The sequence below is a fragment of the Zeugodacus cucurbitae genome, chromosome 2 (genome assembly GCF_028554725.1).
Source record: "Zeugodacus cucurbitae isolate PBARC_wt_2022May chromosome 2, idZeuCucr1.2, whole genome shotgun sequence".
Lineage (NCBI taxonomy): Eukaryota > Metazoa > Arthropoda > Insecta > Diptera > Tephritidae > Zeugodacus > Zeugodacus cucurbitae.
This window is the reverse complement of record NC_071667.1, coordinates 42,257,157-42,282,739: the sequence shown is the minus strand read 5'-3', so window position 1 is coordinate 42,282,739 and position 25,583 is coordinate 42,257,157. Positions and strand designations below refer to the sequence as shown.

Here is a 25,583-nt window from a genome sequence, read left to right as displayed (position 1 = left end):
AAAAATAACTTTTATTTTTGATCTTAATATATAAAAATCAAAATTTAAAAATCATACAATATTTCGCATATAGTTCACCTAAAAATCATGATGGTGTAATCAAAACTTTTCTACGATGTTCCTTTATGTATGATTTTTTTTATTAAAAATTGTAAAATAACTCTTATTTCCGGTCCCTGAAAAAAAGTAAAAATGTGCACTTTTAAGTTACTTTTTACTTTTCTGTAAGTTATTTTGATAGTAAAACTTAATTATAATATTTCTTTAAGTGATTCCATTTTCAATTAAAAATTAAAACCACATATTTAAAAAAAATATCGTTAAAACGGTGTCCTAAATAAAAAAGCAAACTTTTTCATGGCATATATATTATTTTCGTCTAATTAAGACCTAAACAATGGAAATTTACTGCTTTAAAGTTATGGTCAAATTTTGTGTTGACCCGAAATTATGATAACTTAAAATTTCTTCTTGACTAACCACGTTATTCCAAAATCGTGTAAAATAAGATCGTGTAAAAAGATTTTATTGTATATGGGTCAAATTGTGTGTTACCTTAACAACAGTAAATAAATAAATTGCGAAAGTATGAAATGTTCGGTTTCGCCCGAACTTAGCACTTATTTACTTGTTAAGTTATGTAAGCCTTCATATCTACACAATGGATCAGATTACCATTGTAATTACAAATGTACATATATTGAAACATTAACATTTATTATGAATTTAGTATTTAATAAAACCCGTAACTAAAATAAAAACATTTGCTTTTTTATTTAATCTTAATATTAGTTCCATTAGGAACAAGTTCAAATGATTTCACGTCAAAATACAAAATAAAGGAATATGTTGACGAATACATAATACAGTATTATTTACAAATAAAATGGATATAATTATGTTTGGATTGCAGTAGTAAATATTAAAAATTCGTTTCACACACTTTTATGTTTTTATTTTCATATGTTTTCTTCAGAAAGATTTTAAATGTTTATTATTCTATATTTTTCTTATACCGGGATGTATGCAGTTCCATTATATACTCAATCATATCCATATATACATACATACACATCCGTCTTTGTGAGATTTTAAAATTAATTTTGTGTTACTAAAGTATGCAATAATTGTGTATATTTTATGCAACTGCTGGTTAATTCGGATCAGATTTTTATTTGAATACATTTTGCACCAATGTGGTTGAAAATGCTCTATTTAAATGTATTATTTTTATATGTATGCGAATAAATTCGATAACGAGAGGTTATATTGTATTTATAACTACATACCGTACTGGAATTGATCCATAGATCGTTTGTTTAATTATAAATTATTTTCATTAACTGTTCTACTTGGTATGTAAGCAATAGTGTCTTTTTCAACATTGGAAACTTGCAATTACTTACCAAAAATATTTACATTACTCAACCAGTGGCTTATTTTTGTTGCTTTTAACCTGCAGGTTGAAGCTAACTAATCAGAAAAGTAAAAAAAAATAATTAATTTTACCAAAATTGTGTCTGCTGGAATTAAATGCTACTATTAATGTTTACTAGCGAAATAATAGTAAAGAATAGCCAATTTTTTAATTAATTCATTGTTATTTATTACTATTTTATCATGATTTTACACAATAACGTTGTCTTAAAAAAATTTAGTATCTATATATATCATGTATCATAGAAAGAAGCAACTAAACCAATCTAACTACTAAATTCACTATAAAATATTACAGATGTTGCAATTTAATACGAAGATTAACATAAATATCAACATAAAAATAACCAATATTGTAAATATCTAACTTAAATAAGAAGTAATACAAAGTTTAAGAGGCATTATTAATAAGAATATTAGCTTTTGGTATATACGGTATATGTTGAGTTACATATAATCACTCCATAGCAAGATATTTGTTTGCCAAATTATGCGAACAGTTTGCAACTAATTAAGTAATAGCAGACAACAGTAACAAAATAAAAACATTTATATTGAATTTAAATCTAGAAACACACTTATGCAAATAATATTGGCTTTCAACGGTGAATATATTGTGTATATATTTGTAAAGTTGCTTGAAATATGTATAATTATTATATATCTGTATATATAATATTTTTATTACATTTTGGTAGCAGAACTTTAGTTAGTTAAGATAGCTAGTAATAAATCACTAGATATATTTTTTGTTTTATTCTTTAATAGACAAACACACATACAACTTACAATATACTAATTTTACATTAACTTTAGTCTTCATAATTTTTCCGGAATTTTCTCAAATTTTCGCTGGGCTGTACGCAGAGTTGTGTTTAATTAAAAATATTTGAATGTCGATATTAAGAAAACAAAAACGCAGTACACATTTTATGTATGCAATTAGCATTTAACACGATAAAATTATGGGCATAAAACTCTTTAGTGATTTGTATTGATATAGTTGATTATGACAAGAAAAATTAAACCAATATTGTCCAATAATATCATTGTAAATGAAAGTCAAAATATATATTTTGATTCAAACGCAGTGTATGTAAAACATTTACCAAAGTTTACCATATTTGATTACCCATTAATTTTGAAAACAAAATCTTCTCGTTAAACAGCGCTTTTACCCTAGAAGAGTGCAAATAGCATTAATCCCCATATTGGAGTCACAGGTAAACTTTTTTCCAAATGCCAGATTTATTTACTGCAGTTTTTTTAGAATAAACAGCGAAACTTTGTCCTGAAAAATAATTGGTACTAGTTTTGTTTAATTTTTGGTTTCCAATATTATTAGTATTAATTTATGTATTTACAGGAACTGATTTAAAATACAATACAAATACGACAAATACATACAAGTTTACACCAAGTAGTTGCACAGCGACAATTTGTGACACGTACAATGCAAATACATTTAGAAGTACAAGCTTTTTTCATATTGGAATAAGTTTATTTTTTTCGCTTTTGGTTCTCATTTACGTAAGATAATATAATGGATTAATGAATACAACATGTATGTACGTATGTCTGCCTACATGGATGACTACAAACGTTTGTAATCATTATTGTAAAAGTGTTCCTTTGCATGTGTGCAAATATTACGTGTGTGTTTATGTGCGCATTACAAACTAACTTTACGAAATTACACACTTAGATAATTCTTATTTCAGTTTAACATTGTTAGTTTTGACTGCCATAAATACTAAATGATTATTCTCAAGACGTGCTTTCACTAATCAATTTAATATTTTATATTGTTCTTAGAATTTAATTGTTAATTAATTATATTTAAATATATTATATTAAGATACATATATTAGATAGGGTTTTATGAGAATTTGACAAAATTTTTATACATACTTTTTAAGGACCAACTATTTCACTACATTTCCATATTAGATATAAATTACTTAATTATTATTTTAAATATAATTTAAGTTTAAATATATTTCAGATATTTATATTTTTTTATATTCTACCTCGAACATTACTTTGACTGCAGCAGTGCCTCTAAAGTGTCTTTACATATTGCATACCATATGCAGGAAGCGAAAATTAACCTAACAACCTGCAACACATTTTTTGCCTATCATATATTGTTAAATATTCCAATTACTGGGTTTGTTTGCTATCAAGCAGTAAATCATAATTATGTACTGTTAAATGAACTCTCATTTTCCCTATTAATTTCCTATTATAGTGTATTTGAACTTTCAAAACGTCTTATGGATCGAAATAATGAAAAAAAGTATATATAAAACTTCACATAAAAACTATGGATTGCAACACCCCCTTATCAGCAATTACACTGGGAATAAGTTTGAATATACCTGAGTTAATTCAAACAATGCGTAAAGTCAAATTGACACAAAACAATAAATTAACACAAATAAGAATTCGTTTTTTACAATGTAAATGTTTTAGCTGGTAATCTTCTTGATTACTGTTGATTCATCATACGATTTCTGAACTTTAATCTTCTATATGTATCAATATGTAATTTGTACGCAACTTTTTGCTTATATATTGAAGTTGATACGTTACGGCAATATATGAATTTATATGTATGAATATGTAGGTTAAACTGGTCATTTATTGATATTCCGGCTGTATTTCGGTTTTTATGTTCACCAAATGCTAGTAGGTGGGGAAGCCCATGGTGCTGGCACTGCTGTTGTCCAAAGGTCACTGATGCATTTTAGCGGTATGATGTCCCATGCTCAGACCCAAATTCATATGATGAGTATTGTGGTGTTGTTGCGTCGCTTGCGCATGATTATGATTACTATTGGCGCTGTTATTGTTATTCTGTTGGGAGGCTTGACGTTGTGAATTCTTTTTATTTTTCATACGTCGATTTTGAAACCAAATTTTTACCTACATAAAAAATGGGAAAAAAATTAATAATACATAGAATTAAATTTTCGTTTCATTGCTTACCTGTCGCTCAGTAAGATTTAAGTTTCTTGCTAACTCCCAACGTTTTTGTTTGGAAACATACGCGTTGTAAAGGAACTCCTTCTCCAATTCAAGGGTTTGGAATTTCGAGTATGGCTTGCGCTTTTTTCGCACCGAAACTTGTCCAGTCCATTCATGTAGTGCATTAGTGGGAGTACAAGGGCCGACTGTACCAACAGGAATGCCAGCAGTACCACCTTAAATTAAATAAAAAATCGTGTTTACAAAGCATACAAATATTGTATATAATATTCATAAAAAATATTTGTTATTTTTTTTTATGAAATCAACCCATGTACACTGTGTGAGTTATACCAGATGGGTAAGTATTTGAGGAACTTTAAACCTTTCAGCCGATTGAAGAACCTCAAAAAATAATAGTAAGAAACAAGTAAGGAAGGGCTAAGTTCGGGTGTAACCGAACATTTTATACTCTCGCAATTTATTATTTAACTTTATTTATATTAATAATACACAATTTGACCCACATATTCGTCATAAAGACACATAGTGCATAAAGTCCATTGAAAGTTGGAAACCATAATATTAGGTTAGAAGCACCGAGGCCCTCGTGTTCGATATATGGGGCCTTAAAAACCTATGGTCCGATTTCGGCGATTTTTAGAATGGGGCTGCAACACTATAAACATAGTATTTGTGCAAAGCTCTGCACCGATATCTTCACTCGTGCTTACATTATATATTGTAAAGTAAGCGATTCAGATAGTCTTCAAAGTTTTGGTATATAGGAAATAGGCGCGGTTGTGAAGCGATTTGTCCTATTTTCACAACTAATCATTGAGATGTAAGGAAACTATTACAAACCAAGTTTCATTGAAATCGGTCGAGTAGTTCCTGAGATATGGTTTTTGACCCATAAGTGCCATTTCTTGTGTGAAATTTAGTGTTTCTGACGTTTTTGGTTAGTGAGTTAACCCACTTTTAGTAATTTTCAACCTAACCTTTGTATAGGAGGGGGGCGTGGTTATTATCCGATTTCTGTCATTTTTGAACTGTATAAGGAAATGGCTGAAAAAAACGACTGCAGAAAGTTTGGTTCATATAGCTCTATTTGTATCCGAGATATGTACAAAAAACCGATTAGGGGGCGGGCCACGCCCACTTCCCCAAAAAACTTACATCCAAATATGCCCCTTCATAGTGCGATCCTTCATACCAAATTTTATTTCCATAGCTTTATTTATGGCTTAGTTATGGCACTTTATGTGTTTTCGGTTTTCGCCATTTTGTGGGCGTGGCAGTGATCCGATTTTGCTCATTTTCGAAAGCAACCTTCCTATGGTGCCAAGAAATAAGTGTGCCAAGTTTCATCAAGATATCTTAATTTTTACTCAAGTTACAGCTTGCACAGACGGACGGACGGACAGACAGGCATTCGGATTTGAACTCCACTCTTCACCCTGATCACTTTGGTATATATAACCCTATATCTAACTCGTTTAGTTTTGGGTGTTACAAACAACCGTTATGTGAACAAAACTATAATACTCTCTTTAGCAACTTTTGTTGCGAGAGTATAAAAATTTATTTATTTTGGGAGTTACCAATGAACCGAGTGAACTTATTTCAAAAAATTTATGTAAATTTCACGTAACGTTGTTTGTCCGGGATTCACTTCTAAACTACTGAACCGATTTTTGTTGAATTTTGTAAACGTGTGAATTTTGATCCTACTTGAGAGATAAGATAGGATACATTTAACTTATTATTCTTAATGTCCATAGGTATATACTCCCACAGCAGCCGGTTCTACGCGACCGGAGTTGACCCGGATTTTATCCGGTCAAGGGCTGCCCTTTCGGAGATCTAAAAAAAAAAGAAACGGTCGGCCATTTGGTCAAGCGATCCTTGATCTAAATATCCTAATATAACTTGACACACTTAAACATTGGCATTATAAGAAGTGGTATTGTAAATTGTTTACAACCAAAACGAGAATTTTTGAAAAGTAAACCAAAGCTGACGACAAACTTCAAAATATGTTAATTTTATAGTAAGATTGTAGAGAAGAATTTCGCTCAAAAAATGAACAATGAGCGTAGCATTGTCCACTACTCTCTGACCTATTTGAACTAAATGGGGTAAGTAATATTATTTTGACATTCTTACGTTACAATGATCAGCTACACCTTCCAATTCTTCACGAAAAATTAATTAATTGTGGTAATTTCCGGTACATACAAAAAAATACTTGAATCATAACTGGTTCGTTAAACGGGATACTATGGCAGCAAAAAATGTTTATGTCGATGACATTAACTTCAAGACACAACCATTTTTGCCAGAAATTTAAACTGGCTATAACGTTTATGTCTATATTTTTAAATAAATAGTGACTCCCTATATTATTTCACTTTATCAAATAGTTTATAATATCCTACCTGAACTTGGATAAGCTTCACTTGGGTATCCTCGCAATCCGCTTGGCGAAGAATACGTTGGCGTTTCATAACTAGATTGCGAAGTACCCTCGACGGATTGGCGGGCGGCAGCGGCGGCAGCATGTCGTTCATCACTAGCGCTCATGTAGGCCGCTGCAGCGGGTGTTGATTGTTCCCGGTAATTCCAATACTGTAATGGAAGGATAATACAAATGCAATCTTAGTCCTTGCCGAATATTTTAAAATTTCTCTAAAATATTATTTAACCATTATCTAACCTGATATTGTGTTTCGGGGTATCCATAGAAAACCGGCTTTCGTTCACGTTCCAGAAAGTATTGTTGAGCGTGATATTGTGCTGGACCGAACCCATCACTGTCGTAAGCCCAAGGATGAGGGTGTCTTTTAACTGCGGCCGTCGCGTCAGCTTCAAAACCAGGTCGAATCGCGGGTATGTGAAGAGGTGCTAACAATGACATATCTGAAATTAAAAAGTACAACATACATAGATTACGAAAAATTTGTAATTATTTAAATATGATATAGGATTGTTCCATAACAAGTTTATGAACTATAAAATTATTTAAAAAATAGCTTCTTGTAATTTGAAATCTGATAAATTGGTCAAGCAGAAGTCACCAAAAATCACTTTATTCAACAGATTTGAGCCCTTTTTAAATGCTTTTTGATATGCGGTGCTAAGGAAATGATAATAATAAATAATGAACGCATTGATTAGTTGGCAATAATTTCGGCAATTAAAAGTAGTTTTGCACTTTTTTTGAATAACAAACAATAACTGAGGAACAGAAGCATTTAATGGTATCGAATTTTTTATCAAATTTAGTGCGATTTAATGTAAAAATTTAAGAGTTAAACCTTTGAATGCAAGAATGATTCATACGAATGAAAAACCCATGTTTTACATTCCTTGGTGATAAATTTACACAAAGAATATTTTATTTTCTTGTAAAAATTAATATAGTATATATAATATTATTTTGTAATGATCAGTACGAAATCATAATGTATATAGAATAAAATCAAATTTCTTGAAAACATAAACGTGTGTTTTCTAAAGTGTGTTTTACATTATTTTATGTTTAAGAGTAAGTTTTCAATTGTTCAATCAATAGACCATTAAAAAATTATTAATTTAAGAAATTAGAAAAGCAGCATTATATTTCGCAATTAGTTTTGATGACATCAATTCAAGCCTAGATTTTCATTTAACTCACCTGGGGGTTGGGAACTAACACTGGAGGGGGAAACACTCGCCGTAGACGGCGCAACAATCTGCGTTTGGCCGGACGCCACTGCTGAATTTTGCTGTTGTTGTTGCTGTTGCTGGAGGTTCGTAGACGCACCAGGAGGCACACTATTCGTTTGCTGCTGTTGTTGCTGTTGGTGGTGTGGAGAGGTGAGATGTTGCTGTGCTTGAGATTGTGCACCTGCGGGTGTTTGGGAGGGGCTTTGGGCACCACCAACTGGTGTAGCTGCGAGCTGTTGTTGTTGTTGTTGAGTGGGCAGGTGAATAGGTTGTTGCTGTTGCTGTTGTTGTTGCTGTTGTACAGAAGCAATTGGCACTGGGGGGGGATCTTCATACATAACCGCATTAGTGGGCGTGGAATGCGACGTAGGTGTCGTTTGTTGTTGTTGTTGTTGTGGAAGCACAGCCGCCGTCGGTATGAGTGAGGTTGAATTCGCCGACAACGTCGGCACGGTGTGTTGGAGATGATGATGATGTTGCAGATGCGGATGGTGATGATGGTGATGCGGGTGGTGGTGCAATTGATTGATAGTATTTGCGACAGGTTGTTGATTGATAATCGAAGCAGCGGAGATGGTGGACGAAGCAGTAGCAGTTGCATGTGGAGCGTGATGATGTGGCCCCCACCAAGTCCCGGCAGCGGCGTGCGACCCGACTGCCGAGACATCGTGGGGGTCGTAGAGAGCACACGCCAGCGGGATGGTTGGGGTTTGGGGGAGGGGTGGAATAATTACGGTTATTTTGAGCGCGATTCCAATAAAGCAGTATCAAGTATTTTAGCGAACAACAGAGACAATTGACAATTTTACAGCGCGAACGCGGGTTTCCGAAGCGACGCGATTTGAAGCGTGGAATTTATATAATAAAATTTGTTAATATTCACAAAACAGTTTCGCGATCAAGTGCATTTATCAATTGCGTGATTACCCAACAAAATAATGATATTAAAACCCGGTACCGTTGTCAAAGAGAATTCAATCCATAGTACGTGCAGATGAGTGGTTATGCGTTAAGTCAGAGAGAGAAAATTGAATGTGAGTGAAGAGAATCACAAAAGAGAACACATTATCGACGGTGGTGCAATTATTCAGCAGCAGAGTATACAAGTTTTGTTGGCGCACGGTATACGAAAGCAAATGTTTACAGCACGGTCCATAAGTTGGAGTTTGTTGAAGTTAGTACAAACGTTTTATTTTTTTCGATAATTTGATTTAATATTCACATTTTATTTTATTGTATAATAGTCACATTTATTTTTCGACAATTTGAGTTTAATTTTGTTTATTAAAATATGTTAAGTCACAAAGTTTTTAATATGATTTATGATTTCAATAATTGTATTCAAATGTATTTATTATTTCGTTTTAATTACGATTTAAACCATTTATATCAACCATAGTTAACGGATATACATTTGACGTCATTTTATGATCGTTTTCAATGAGTTGTCACATTCGTTAATGGTGTTGTTGTTTATTTTGAAGTGTAACAAATATTTTTATTGGGGGTATTCCAGTGCGGTACCCATAAAATGTCATATGAACAAGCGAGACGCGTGAGTTTATGGTTCCCAATAAAGAAGTAGAGAGTTCATTCATGGGAAATAAATTACACAAGCAATTTGAAGGTTTTTATATTTTTATTATTGGTTTCCAAATTTATTTATTTTTATTTGTGGTATATTAATTGTATTGGCAGAACACATGTCCGAATGTTTATGACCGTCGTACGAGTTATTTTTGTAGCCGGTGTCGATAATAAAATCCATTTTACGATCAAAACAAACACAAATTTATAATTGTTTTTGGTTTTGTAATTTTTCGCAGAGATCCGATTGATGGCACGTTGATGATGGTTTCCGTTGTTAATATTGTTGTAATTAATATAGAACGCGTAAGATGTTCAATTAATTGCGTCACAGTTTTATATAAAGTGCAGGTGGATTTCAATTTGGGTGGCAAAGTTATTTTGTTGAGAGAAGAAAAGCGTTTTGTTTAGTTTAATGTTTTTTTAAATAAACTCATTAGATTTGTACGCTTGTTTATTTCTTAAAACTAAGTACTTCTATATATTATGTATGTTTTGTATTCACCAAAAATACCGAATTTATTGACATCACATTTTTTATTTGAAATTCGAAAATGTTTAGTCAAGGCTTACAATCATTTTAAACTGTTTCCCTTTTTTATTAACAGTGCAACACGATATCGACTGAAGTAAAAAATTTACACTTATTAATAAATGTCCGACGTATCAATTGGTTTCGACGCAGCTATTGTTGTGTTATAGTGCACGTTACAAGTACCGCTTTAAGCGTATGCTTCGTACTGTGCTATGCGGAGTACAAATCTACACTGAAAACAGAGATTCTTTTGTCAACACATGCAACACACAATTGAATTGAAATGACTATTTGCCTGCGGCATTCCTCCGCTCAGCTCCGCACCACTTCTAAATGCTCGCGCCTCAATACACTATGCGCCAGGCCACCACTGGTGAACATACTTTGAAACAGCGCCAGCACCGTCACTCCAATATAACACTGCACTCGATGTGAACAAAGGCAAACGGCAGCTATATCAATCTAGTCAAGCAGTTCCCTTCCACTAGCGTGAGCGAGCTCCAAACAAGCCACATGTCTTGTATATGTGCCCTTCGTATATGTATATGTTGTTTTCAAACAGTGCGAGTTCCAATACGTGAATTCACACACATTTGTGAGCGCACAACGTACAGGATGCTCTCTCACCCACACACACAGCGTAAACTAACTCTTGAATTCCTATTGTACGAGTACACGTGTGCATTTCTTACTACTACGATTCCTCACCCCTTACTAATATAAATTATTTCTCTCTTATGGGAATTTGTAAGGAGCGTCCGTCCGATAACTGATTTACTTAATTGAAACATCTCTATCCGAAACACACGTATTGAAGGTAGATAAATTTTGAAACTATTTCTGAAAATTGCGCCATAGCTCCCAATCAGAAATGTACTTGTTTCAACAATACTCATCCCTATACACAAATAATATCTTATATGCGCCGTAGCTACACTTCACACGTACTTCGTATACGTATACATTCATGTACGTAAATGTTGAAATGTGTTAGTGTCGATTACGCATACTCCCCACTTGATACTCTCAATTTGAATATTGACTCTGACCTAAGGAAACGTTGCCATGACATTGAATTCTCACTTTACATACACATGCTCTGTACAATAAAGAGCATTGAATTCTGCTCTTATGAAGTTTCTGACTGCACCTCGTTATGCAAGATTTTCAAAAACAATTTGAACTCAAAACGGAATTTAGCTAAGTAAATTGACGTTCCGTTTTCAAATAGACAACATATACAAGATATAACCAATAATTTTGACAATTTCTTAAAATTGTTGAAATTTATTCCAAACTATTGCATATACTTATGTATGTTTTTGCAAAAAACGAAAAAACAAAAATCAATTGGTTTTCAAACCAATTCAAATCATTTGATGAATCCTAACACTCGCCCAATGTGTATGTTGCTGGTAAATTAGTATCACTCACCAGATACTTAGCGAAGCGCATGCGCATTAAAGATTCAACAACTTAAATTCTTATCATGGGAGAGAGAATATTGAGAGTTTCCACTTTTGAGTCATGTGTGTTTGTTCAACTTTATAAACTCATTGAATCAAAGGGCTCCATCTATATCTAAACATTGGCGATATATCCAAGCCAACAAACTCTGTTATTGTCTACTTATTCATTTTGCTATGATAAGTTTTCTTTCATCCTTCCAACACATGTTTAGGTACATTTATATAAACCAAGTGTACGTCTATGCCCACACCGTCTTAATACAAATATATATACATACATATGCCATATATATACATATGCCACTACCACATATCTATATGTTGCGCACTTATAAATTTCGACGTGTATTTTTATACGAGAATGCGTATTATGGAAAAACGTATCGATTTTTATGAGTTTGCTTGTTTAAGTAAGAATGTTAATTTATGGCTGGATATATGAAAATGAGAAAATAATATAATTTTTGGATATGTTGTCATATTATTATTAATGTTTTTGAAAGTTTGAATGGGTAGCTAAAACACTTTATTGTGCAATAATTTATTATATATAAAGGGTGATTTTTTAAGAGCTTGATAACTTTTAAAAAAAAAAACGCATAAAATTTGCAAAATCTCATCGGTTCTTTATTTGAAACGTTAGATTGGTTCATGACATTTACTTTTTGAAGATAATTTCATTTAAATGTTGACCGCGGCTGCGTCTTAGGTGGTCCATTCGGAAAGTCCAATTTTGGGCAACTTTTTCGAGCATTTCGGCCGGAATAGCCCGAATTTCTTCGGAAATGTTGTCTTCCAAAGCTGGAATAGTTGCTGGCTTATTTCTGTAGACTTTAGACTTGACGTAGCCCCACAAAAAATAGTCTAAAGGCGATAAATCGCATGATCTTGGTGGCCAACTTACGGGTCCATTTCTTGAGATGAATTGTTCTCCGAAGTTTTTCCTCAAAATGGCCATAGAATCGCGAGCTGTGTGGCATGTAGCGCCATCTTGTTGAAACCACATGTCAACCAAGTTCAGTTCTTCCATTTTTGGCAACAAAAAGTTTGTTAGCATCGAACGATAGCGATCGCCATTCACCGTAACGTTGCGTCCAACAGCATCTTTGAAAAAATACGGTCCAATGATTCCACCAGCGTACAAACCACACCAAACAGTGCATTTTTCGGGATGCATGGGCAGTTCTTGAACGGCTTCTGGTTGCTCTTCACCCCAAATGCGGCAATTTTGCTTATTTACGTAGCCATTCAACCAGAAATGAGCCTCATCGCTGAACAAAATTTGTCGATAAAAAAGCGGATTTTCTGCCAACTTTTCTAGGGCCCATTCACTGAAAATTCGACGTTGTGGCAGATCGTTCGGCTTCAGTTCTTGCACGAGCTGTATTTTATACGGTTTTACACCAAGATCTTTGCGTAAAATCTTCCATGTGGTCGAATAACACAAACCCAATTGCTGCGAACGGCGACGAATCGACATTTCACGGTCTTCAGCCACACTCTCAGAAACAGACGCAATATTCTCTTCTGTACGCACTGTACGCATTCGTGTGGTTGGTTTAATGTCCAATAAAGTAAACTGAGTGCGAAACTTGGTCACAATCGCATTAATTGTTTGCTCACTTGGTCGATTATGTAGACCATAAATCGGACGTAAAGCGCGAAACACATTTCGAACCGAACACTGATTTTGGTAATAAAATTCAATGATTTGCAAGCGTTGCTCGTTAGTAAGTCTATTCATGATGAAATGTCAAAGCATACTGAGCATCTTTCTCTTTGACACCATGTCTGAAATCCCACGTGATCTGTCAAATACTAATGCATGAAAATCCTAACCTCAAAAAAATCACCCGTTATAAGCTTTTATATTCTGCAGTTCGTCCTCATATTGCATATATCATAGAGGGTAACAGAAGCACATGACATGCTTACGAGAAACTGTATGAATTTAAATTGAAGAGCAAAGTTGTTTCGAATTAGTATTAGATATATTTCAAAGTTATACGTTCAAAAAATTAAGTTCTAAGCAACATCACTTCATTGCAAATCTTACTTCTGAGGTTGGCAAGTTCTAAAGCAAAGTAACTTGAATACCCAGGTTTATAATGTTGTTATTTTCGGGGAGATAAAGAGTAAAAAGGACGTTAAAATCCTGCTGGAACTTAGCCAAAACTAAATTACACAATCGTGGGACATATTTGGATAATTTAAGTTTTATGTATACTTATATCTCATAAACAACTAAAGGTATTTTAACCAAAATTACCGGAAATTATTCTTTTATGTACCTACTCCAGCGTAATGTATGAAAATTGGTGAAATTGATATAGACAACTGTCCAAATCGAACCATAACTTTTAAAGGCTCCATCTACTGAACATGTGGCTAGTTTTTAGTTTTTTCTGATAACAATATGTCTATGTGCAAAAATTAGTAAAACCGGTTATTGTCAATGTGTTAAATTGTTGTCAATAAATAGATGTGAAGTATTTCAAAATTTCAAAAACTTTCATATTGATTCGTATATGCATGCTATAGTAAATCGTGATTATGGAGATTATCATGAAATCCCAAAGAATGTTTTTCATTGCCTTAGGCATGGCACCTTTTTTTTAATAACTCTCTTATCTTTACCAATTTATATAGTTCACTTTGTTTTAAAATAAAACAATTATTTCTATGTCTTTTAACACTTTTTGTTTAACCACTTTTGTATAACTTTTTTCGAATTTTGCCAATTTCTCTCTGCGTAGAACTCTTACTGAATGAACACTTGCTCATATCAGAAAAAGTAACTGTAAGCTTCCACAACACATAAGTCTAAATAATTGAAAAAACCGCTGGTTTTAGAAGCCTTCATATCACCTTCACCTGATTTTTTACTTATTTTGTGATGTTATTTGTTACTATACTCGTTTACTTAATAAAATTGTACATGAAAGAATCTGCATTAATCAGCTGCGGCCAAAAATTGGTTATCGGTCGGACACTAATACTATATATAGAACGTATGTATACACACCATAAAATACATATTTATATATACACATGTATATTCCATTTATACATATGAATGTATGGACTCAGTCACATGCTTGCATAAAATTCAAAAAAAAAATACAAATTAGACTTCATCAGTTGCCAGACAACAAACATGTAAAAACACAAAATGGAGTAGAGCAATGAAAAGTAAAATATTTAGGGTGGGGAAACAAAATTTTATATGTATATTCTAAGATGGCAATGCAAGGAAAACATATATTTAGTCCAGTACGAAATATAGCTACACATAAATTATATGTACATATGAATACGAATATATACATATGTACATGCATGGAATATGTATGAAAATATCTTACATATTTGAAAAAAAATGCAAAGTTTAAGATTCGAAAGTTTTTAATATACAAATATAATAATATCTTCATAACATCAATTTCCTATTTAAGTAAATTATTATAAATAATATAACACTATCATAGTTCTAGAAATTTGGAGAACATAAGATAATTTAATCCCTTTCATAATTCAATTGGCTACTGCCATATAGTAGCCAATAATACAGGTACTTATGCGATTTCAAGTTACCTAACGGGATATATAGTTGTGTGCATGCCAATCAATCAAATTTTATAAATATATTCATTCATACATGGTATAAGCAAATATTAACACTGTAAATAAACCAAATTATAACCAATCAATAAGAAACATGGTCAATGTTTGCACAAGACTTGAATTTATAAAATATTAATACGATATATTTGAAATTTACGATTATATTTTATGCTATAACATTGTTTTACTTCTTTTTAATCACTTCTGTCGATACAGCAATATTCAATACATGTATGTACTATTTGTACATACGAATGTATTTGACTATAATAAGCTTTTAGTCAACACGTTTTGTAGCATATTTCTGTCACTAGTCTCAATTTTTTTGAATGTTTTTGATGAGTATTATTTTTGATACCCTTGTAACACGCTGCCCGACAGAATAAATGTATCGTTCTCCTAACGATTTTCGAATCTAATCAACTGCTTATACTTTCGAATGAAATCAGTACATAGGTACCCATAGATCTAGAATATGAGGGTTATATATATACAACATATACTTTCGAATGAAATCAGTACATATGTAGGTACCCATAGATCTAGAATATGAGGGTCTCGATCCTACATATCGGATATTTCTTATACTTTTAATTCTTCAATCTGCGAGATTATCAAGTGTTCTATTGCATTCCAAGTCAAGCCCTTACTTGTTATTTTTTGCTTATGTTTTATTGTTTTATAGTACTTTAAGGTTGTAAAAATTCCTTTTCGCCCAACGCATGTTTATTTATTTATTATTTCAGCGTGTTTACTGCAGCTTGACTTTTAACTACCTATTTGATATTAATATACATTTGGTTATTTATGGTTAACTTCAATGTGTTAATTGTTTAATAATGTGTTAATAGTATGTTTATCGTAGCTTGTTTGATGTTGATGGTAGTAATTGAGTGAAGTGTGCCAGTAAGAGCATTAAATAATGTGCGATTGAAAAGCAATGAACTGACTGATTTATATTGAATTGCGTATAATTAGAATTGAGAATAAAGCAGTTCAATTTATTGAAGCTTACGACAGAAGATTTTATTTTTTTTATGAATTTCTGCCATAATTACTTCTCATTACCACGATTTCTACGTGAATTTTATATGTGTTTCCTTTATATTTTATGTTTCAAAGCTTAGTAAAAACTTCAATACTTTATAGATTTGAATAATATAAAGGAATGTATAACTACCCTTCTATACAGTTGTTTTCCGAAATAACGAACACATTAATTGCCAGGCATGTTCGTTACATCGTATTTTTCGTTAATTCGAGTATGTTTTTCAATAAAAACGAGTTAGATATCTTTCATTAATTGAATTGTAAAAAAAGTAAAAATCATAACAGAACAATTCAAATGTTGCCATAAAGGAAGTAATTTTATTAAAAAGAAAATTCATGTTATAAGAAATGAATGAATAATACTCGTAAATTTCTTTAGCTATTTAAAATTTTGATTCATTATCGTTTGCTTCGTTGGAATACGAAGATTATATTTGATGGCTCCTTCCTAAAGTCCAATCAATACAGAAGTGGTTGTCCTTGGATATTTTTCTCCAAAGCGTTCTGCAGAGTGTACAAATATTTTATCAGCTAAATTCTTCCAAAATGAACCAATTCAACAAATTCATCACTACGGAATGTTTCCTTTTAGTAGCAGCAGCTCATATTTTTCGAAAGGTTTACCTTATTTTTTAATATAGGCGAAACGGTGAACACTTTTAATGTAATTATTTACAATTCAATAATTCTAAGCTTTTCTATCAAATAAAATATTATTTTTGTATTCAATTTTTCAATTTGGACATTTCTTTTGATTTTTTCAAGAGTTATTTTTATACTCTCGCAACAATGTTGCTAAAAGAGTATTATAGTTTTATTTACATAACGGTTGTTTGAAACACGTCAAACTAAACTAGTTAGATATAGGGTTATATATACCAAAGTGATCAGGGTGTCTATCTGTCCGTCCGTCCGTCTGTTCAAGCTGTAACTTGAGTAAAAATTAAGATTGATGAAACTTGGCACACTTATTTCTTGGGTTGCTTTCGAAAATGGGCACAATCGGACCACTGACCGAAAACACATAAAGTACCATAACTAAGCCATAAATAAAGCTATGGAAATAAAATTTGGCACAAAGGATCACACTATAAAGGGGCATATTTGGATGTAATTTTTTTTGGAGAAGTGGGCTTGGCCCCCCCTCAAATAGGTTTTTTGTATATATCTCGCAAACCAATAAAGCTATATAAACCAAACTTTCTGAAGTCGTTTCTTTTAGTCCCATCTAAATACAGTGCAAATATGAAAGAAATAACCACGCCCACCTCCCGTACAAAGGTTAGGTTGAAAATTACTAAAAGTTAGTTAACTTACTAACGCAAAACGTTAGAAACACTGAATTTCACATAAGAAATGGCAGATGGAAGCTACACTGAGATTCTTTTACAAAATGGGAAATGGGCGTGGCGTCGCCCACTTATGGGTCAAAAACCATATCTCAGGAACTACTCGACCGGTTTTAATGAAATGGTTTGTAATAGTTTCCTTACTTCCCAAGGATATGTTGTGAAATTAGCCCAAATCGCTTCACAACCACGCCTTCTTCTTATATACCAGAACTTTGAAGACGACCTGAATCGTTACTTTACAGTATATAAAGTAAGCACCAGTGAAGATAATGATGCAGAACTTTGAACAAATATTACGTTTATAGTGTACAGCCCCATTCTAAAAATCGCCGAAATCGGCCCATAGGTTTTCAAGACCCTATATATCGAACATGAAGACCTCGGTGCTTCTAACCTAATATTAGGGTTTCCAACTTTCAATGGACTTTATACAATATATATGACGAATATGTGCGCCAAATTGTGTATTATATAATATTAATAAAGTTAAATAAATAAATTGCGAGTCTATAAAATGTTCGTTTACACTCGAACTTAGCACTTCCTTACTTGTTATATCTATTTTTACCACGATTTTATTTGATTTTTAACTCTTTCTACATATGTCTTCTTCACGTTGTTCGTTAAACCGAGTACTTACCCGATATTCGTTATTTAAAGTACTCAATGTAAAAAATGTTCGTTATAAGCGGTTTTCGTTAAAAACTGTATATTGATATTTATGCCAAATATGACAACAATTCTAAAGGTTTCAACACCCTCATGCGTTAGGTTTACACGAATATAAACCGTTAGGGGTACACGAATATAAACCTATTTTAACAAAAAGTAATGTTATTATTTTTTAACTCTTTCTACATATGTCTTCTTCACGTTGTTCGTTAAACCGAGTACTTACCCGATATTCGTTATTTAAAGTACTCAATGTAAAAAATGTTCGTTATAAGCGGTTTTCGTTAAAAACTGTACATTGATATTAATGCCAAGTATGACAACAATTCTAAAGGTTTCAACACCCTCATGCGTTAGGTTTACACGAATAAAAACCGTTAGGGGTACACGAATATAGACCTATTATAACAAAAAGTAATGTTATTCAGCCTTAAGCTTGGCGGGATTAAAAACAACACACTCCTTATTCACGTTTTTAGATATTGTATTATATCATATACATATGTACAAGTAAATATCTACGTAACGGTGCGTCATATTGTTTTCAGTCAGCTGAAATATTTATTCAAGAATAACAACACCCCAATAACCTTTTATATAATGCCGACAATCTACTTCCACTAACTGTCTAACTGACGTCACGAAAGCAAAACAACATGCTCCAATTGCGTTAATATTTCACCCTCCTGGCGGCTTGCCCCGCTAAAACTTTAAATTCACCATAGTCCTAAAAGCAACAACCCCCACAATACTTTTTTTGTGTAGTCATGACTGTTACGTTTACCGTCACCGCACACTATTTTCATGGCCGCAAACGTCAATTCATCGCATCTTCCATGTCAGAGCATTCGTGAAGGAAATATTGATCCCTTTGGGTGGTTGTCTCAAAGGAATAAATATAAACACACAAACAAACGTTCAAAGCAACATTTGACTACTTTTTCCCAGTGTCTGTACAGCACTTCTATACTCTTTTCGATGTAATTCTCATATAATGCCTCTTCTTAATTCTTATTTGTTTGCTTGAAGTTTGTTCGTGCCACGAGGCATTTTTGGCTTCGTCGTGTATAAATATATTAAAATCTATTCTGTTAATAAATTGATTACTATCTATGAAATAAGAAAAATTAAACTAAAGTTTTAATTTTTGCGAATACAAAAATTAATTATAAATATATTGATTCTAAGAGATCGAAATCAGTGATAGAAGTTTGGTAAGAAAAAGTATAGAAAATTGTATTCTACCCATAGCAATAGAAAAAAGAAAAATGTAAATAATGTTGTGTGTTTTCAACGAGGCAGAACCGCACAACCATCATATACCAAGTTCATACGAGGAGATCGAATTGAAATGAAGCGCAGTAAATGCATTAAAATGTCTGATTTGTTGCCTGATGTTCGCTATTCGATGTCTGCTGGCATTTTCTTTTCTTTGATTCCAATATGTCTATGTTTCCAATTTTTTTGTTTTTAATTGCAGCCAAGTCAAGGCGTCTTTGCCTGCATCTAAGCAATTATATGCATATGTCGCCGCCTTTTCTCTCTGAATATACCCTTTGCTTCCACGTCCAATTCACTAACGACATTATTAATTGAAATATAAATTTAACATTTTATTACCCAATGCTCACTGTTTGAGCGGCGTTGACTACGTGATGCGTGCCTCAACACTTTTTGAGCAGTTCTTGGAATTCCATTAAAAGAGTACGAATAATGCCGAATTTGAATTTATAAGAAAATATAGTGTTCTTATAATAGGTAATGTACTATATGGAAATAAGTTAGCAACCCATTTCCGATTATTCAAAGTATAAGTTAAATATGCTTAGATGATGGTGAATGTATTAACCCCGTTCCGTCGACAAATATTGGACAGCATTGTTGTAATTTAAAAATAACTCTTGAAGAAAAAAAATAACGCATATACTAATTATACAAAAAATAATACAAAATGCCAACGACTGCTTCCTAATAATTAAATATGAAATTACAAATTATCATTAATACTTCAGTTATCTAATGAAGCACAAACTGAAGTCGACGTACGATTTATCATGAATTTATATTTGAAGATAGAAAATTTAAAAAACCTCATACTTATTTTATAAAAGAGAAATTCACCTTTCTACTGTTCCACCACATTTAAAACGCCTTTTTTAATTAAATGTTACATTTACATGTTAGAAAAATAATAATTTAACGATTAACCGAATAAGGGAACAAGTGTTATAGTTTGAGTATTCTCTACAAAATATACCAAACAACCACCTAAAGCCGACACACTTACGGAGCGGCGGTAATGAAGTCATCGAAATGGCTTCCCCCTGTAATCAACCGGTTGCTGTATTTTACTTGATGCACTCTACAGTCCGCCATTTTATCTTGCATTACCGCGTTTGCTGGATAGGTGTCTTGTTTTTTTATTATTTTGTATTATTGCTTCAGAATGCAATAGTCGATGACAATACTATTACGCTTACAATGCCTTGGTGAAAGTAGTCAAACACTGCTGAGCCTCACATCCTGTCAAAGAAATGCATTGCATATCTCCATTATTGGCTACCAAATAAAAATACATTTTTTCAAACCTACAAAGATCTTCAGCTCCGATAAAGCAGTCATGAATTTTATGTGATCAGAGATCACCGCCTGCTTTCCTTCGAAGAAAAGTCGTAAACATTTTTGTTATATTATAAAAAATTCAAAACACACTCAGAGAAGAAACACCGAAATTTAAGAATTATGCATTTAAAAATAAGGGAACAAAACTGAATTCAGACAGTCAATGTCAAAAATAATAAGCATGCTATTATTACTAAAGAGAACGGATAACTGTTAAGATTCACTTGATTACATCTCAATAATAGACACTTGACGCCAAGCAGTTAAGAAGAAAATGGCGCTTCCATTATCATTCGCAGCAACGGCCTCTGGCAGTTACTTTGTGACTAATGATATCCAGTGAATTTTTACGATTTTAATAAAAAAATGTATCTAACTTGTTCAAATCTAAATGGGCTGTGCACCGACGGATCTAAAGACATATGACTTTTGGGTAATCTGTACTTAAACATATTATTCGAAGACTTTTCACTCGGCAGTTCTTCAATGCCACGTGTCACACTAATGTATCAATTACTATACTTTTTAATAAAAAAAAAATAAAGGTTTTGTTATACTTTATAACAACTTCTCTTTAATATCCTCAAAATTTAAGTTGATTTTAAATAATTTTCAATGGGTTTTGTAATACAATCGTCCTGATGTATGGCGCTGAAGCGTGGACGATGACAACATCCGATGAGACGACTCTTGGGGTTTTCGAGAGAAAGGTTTTGTGCAAGATTTATGGTCCTCTAAACATTGGCAACGGCGAATACCGCAGACGATGGAACGATGAGCTGTACGATTTATACGACGACATTGACATAGTTCAGCGAATAAAAAAACAGCGGCTACGCTGGCTGGCATGTTGTTCGAATGGATGAAAGTGCTCCAGCTCTGAAAGTATTCGATGCAGTACCCGCTGGAGGAAGCCGCGGAAGAGGACGACTTCCACTCCGGTGGAAAGACCAAGTGCAAAGTGACCTGGCTTCACTTGGTGTTTCCAGTTGGCGCCAAAAAGCAAAAAGGAGGAATGAGTGGCGCGCTCTGGTGGATTCGGCTATAATCGCTTAAAGCGGTTCCTACGCCAAATATATATATATATATATCGTAATACTTATAATTATATCATTTAATACACATAACAAATTATAACATAATAATAATTGAAATTAATATTACTGTTATAAGTAGTAGTAATATTATTATGTAAAGGGACTTACTATATTCACTTTATTATAACTTTATTCTACTTTCAAAGGAGTTATAAGGTTGTATGAAATTATTTCATATTTTTATATATATATATATATATATGAATAAGTATATATTATATGTATATATTTTGGCTAGCGTGGAGAAAACGATATCGTTTGAGATTTTTTTGGCAATTGATTTAATGTGTCATTCATAGGATTTTATAGCATCATTTTATTGCCTCCTTTAACTTCCGTTTTACCACAATTGCCCACACGTCGCATAACATCGCGCTACTTCAGCACCGCAGCAATTTACCGAACGTAAATTGGGCTCATGACTCCCATGGCTTTAAAAACTGTTGGAACGGCTGCAATGTAATGTAACGATTCAACTAAGGCCATCGAAGTAAGTAAATGGAAACATACTGCACGCCTAGAATTCTCAACAAATGCTTTCATCTTTAATTTTTATTTACTAAATTTCTTATGCCTTTGTTATAGTGGAGCTCCTAACAGGAAAATCATGTAATCGAAGTACTTTATTTTATTTATGGCCTGTTTTAAAACTCCAACCAGACGCTTTCGATGTATGCAAACTTTCTACTCGCTATTGTTCTTATAAGTGCATATGTGTATGTATCTAAACACATATCTAAACATACATATAAATATTAGACAACTAGAATTTAAGCCAATAAAGTTAATAATAATCCCGCACTTAATACTAACGTTATTTTCCCTTAGCGACACTTTTTCTCCTGTGTTCCATTTGCAATAACATATCCCAATGTAAACAAATGCAAAAGCATGATCATGTATTTAGGCTTCTGGGTTGGACATTTTATTAAAGTGATCAAAATAAAAATTCGCCGACGCTGTCTAGATAAAAAGGGAGAAAGCTCCTATTACGTTTGTTATTTTGATTATATCTGCGATAAAGAATATTTACCAAAAAAAACCGTTGACTTTTTAACCGGAGTATTCGTTCAAAACATATTTATGAAACATGTGCATATTAATACCAGAGAATACCTGGTCTAGTTGTATATATGTATCTATATATTATTTCGTATTTTTGTTTTCAGTAACTCGGTCACCCGTCTTTTGCTTGAGCTCCATTAGAAACGCCATATTTTATAGCCAAATACACAAACTCGTCATCATTCAACTCGAGCTATATTGTGAATCTCCTTTCGACTTTTCTTCTTTATATTCGCCAGTAATTCGTCAGTCTAAGTCATGGTGGTCGCGTCTTAATTCGTCTAGGTTTTATTATGACTTAATTTCTATACAGTTTTCTATGCCTTTTCGGTATTTTTGGTAAAATTCTAAAACATACCCAATCGAATTGATTTTCTTAATTTCTTTCGCTTAAGCGCACTTAATTTAACAAACATACAAGTCAAGTTTACATACCGTAACGTCTTTCAAGATAAATTGTTGGTGCGCCTCTTAAGCTGGTTGCTTTTTATAGTTGAAATGTTGCCGTATTTTCCAATTTTTTTCTTACAGAAAAGCTATAATAGTAAAAGATGGATTTTGTTATTTATATTGAGTTAAAATATGGTAAATAAGCACAAATGAAAACATTTCACAGCTTTCACACATTTTCAATATATGGAATGCAGTTATAATAGAATTGTTAAGTAATTAAGCACCCATTGTTTACTGATGAGACTTAACGAAAATTCTAATTTAAATTTAAGTGCTGATGGAGAGCATTATACCCGTGCGGATTGGCTAAGTTAGACAAAAAATTTTGTTTTGAAAATTAAGAATCGGTTCAGGTTTCTGGAGGCATTCATCAGTATTTCGGATATTTCCTTTACAATAGGTGCACACGGTCTCAAAAAATATTTTAATCGAAATCGATCGAAATACTTACATTTGTCTTTTTCTCCTCGGAATGCGCTCAGGAGTACACAAGACTATCACTTACATATACTGACGGTGCTCATTGTATATTATACTCATATTATACTCATATTATGCACTAAAATATTTTTACTCAACACTATATTAATCTCGAAAACATTATATGGTGGGAAAAATAATGATGATTAATACCAATTTCTCACATATCAAATATTTCCAACTTGATCCGTTTATATTGCAAACAACTACGAAGGCCACAATTTCTAACAATCTTAGGACAATCCTTTGGATTTTCTATCTAACTGTTGATGACCCCGACTGATCTTGCGCTGTTTCAATAAAATTTTGCGTGTTAGGATCAATATTTAAAACGAAAACTCGTGATTCTGCGCCATTTGAAATTTAGCAAAAAATAATAAGTTTACAGAGATAAACACAAAAGCAATTGGACAAAGAAAAACTTATATTACAGTTGGACGATAATTGACAAAAGCAATAAGCGCACACGAAATTCACAATTGCGACGCGCATGCGATAACCACTGGAAAATTGTTAAATTACTACTAACAAAAAATTAAATTCAATATTTTGCTATAGACAAAAAGCAAAGGCAAACGCGCAAATGTTCCACATATGAGCGGTGAGCAATGAGCGGACCATCGTATATAGCGAATAGCGAATATAGGAGCTAGCGGCACCAGTGAATGTTGAACACCTCCATCGCGTATGTAGTTATATATCTACGTATATACATACTTGAGCACTTGTACATATATACATGAAAATATGTTTATATGTAAGCAAAATCATACATTCAAATATTTACTAAGAGCAAAGAGTAAAAACTCGTACATATATTTATACTCACACCATCAAAAGTAAGTCAAAGCGACCGCATCTAGGCGACCCCCCCGTTCTGATCTGCTTCTACAATGATACACCCCTTGTGTATTTGCTGCTGTTGTTGACTTTGTCGCTATTCACATTTATAACATGCACACTCGTAAGTCCATAGCATGCCGCTTATCCACTGATCAGCACTGCTTGCTTATAGTCATTGGCGTATATTGAGGTTTGTACCCAGAAGAAAAGCAGTCGCCGAAATTGTATACATCTACACAAACATGCATTTTTATATATCCATGTGTATGTAGACAAATAAATATAAACAAAGTTGCTAGATGTATACTGGAAAGTGGTGGAGACTTAGAAGGTTGTATTTAAATGAATGGATAGCCAGCCGTAGCAAAAGTGCTAGACGCCAGTTTATGTAGCTTACCGTCAAGTTCTTCTATCACAAATAACATACTGCGTTAAGGCATGAAAGACATAAACATTACAAGAAATGTGCAATGCTTTTTAAACTGAAATTCATACAGTTACTAGAAGCTTACATACTACCTATTAATATCAATCCTATATTTGTATTTAGTACAAATACATACACATATGATGTACTGCATCCTCTTAACCATAATGTAAACTCGAAATTTTAAAC

At 32.8% G+C, this 25,583-nt stretch overlaps 1 protein-coding gene across 1 annotated transcript; it reads right to left on the bottom strand.

The window, feature by feature from the left end:
- Positions 1 to 750: 750 nt before the first annotated feature.
- LOC105217105 (homeobox protein abdominal-B) lies at positions 751 to 8,885 on the bottom strand (the record flags this gene model as incomplete). Its single annotated transcript, XM_011191946.3, has 5 exons — positions 751 to 4,365; positions 4,429 to 4,643; positions 6,849 to 7,038; positions 7,127 to 7,329; positions 8,087 to 8,885. Coding segments are annotated over 5 exons (1,599 nt in total), but the record flags the coding sequence as incomplete, so codon positions are not given.
- Positions 8,886 to 25,583: the final 16,698 nt, after the last annotated feature.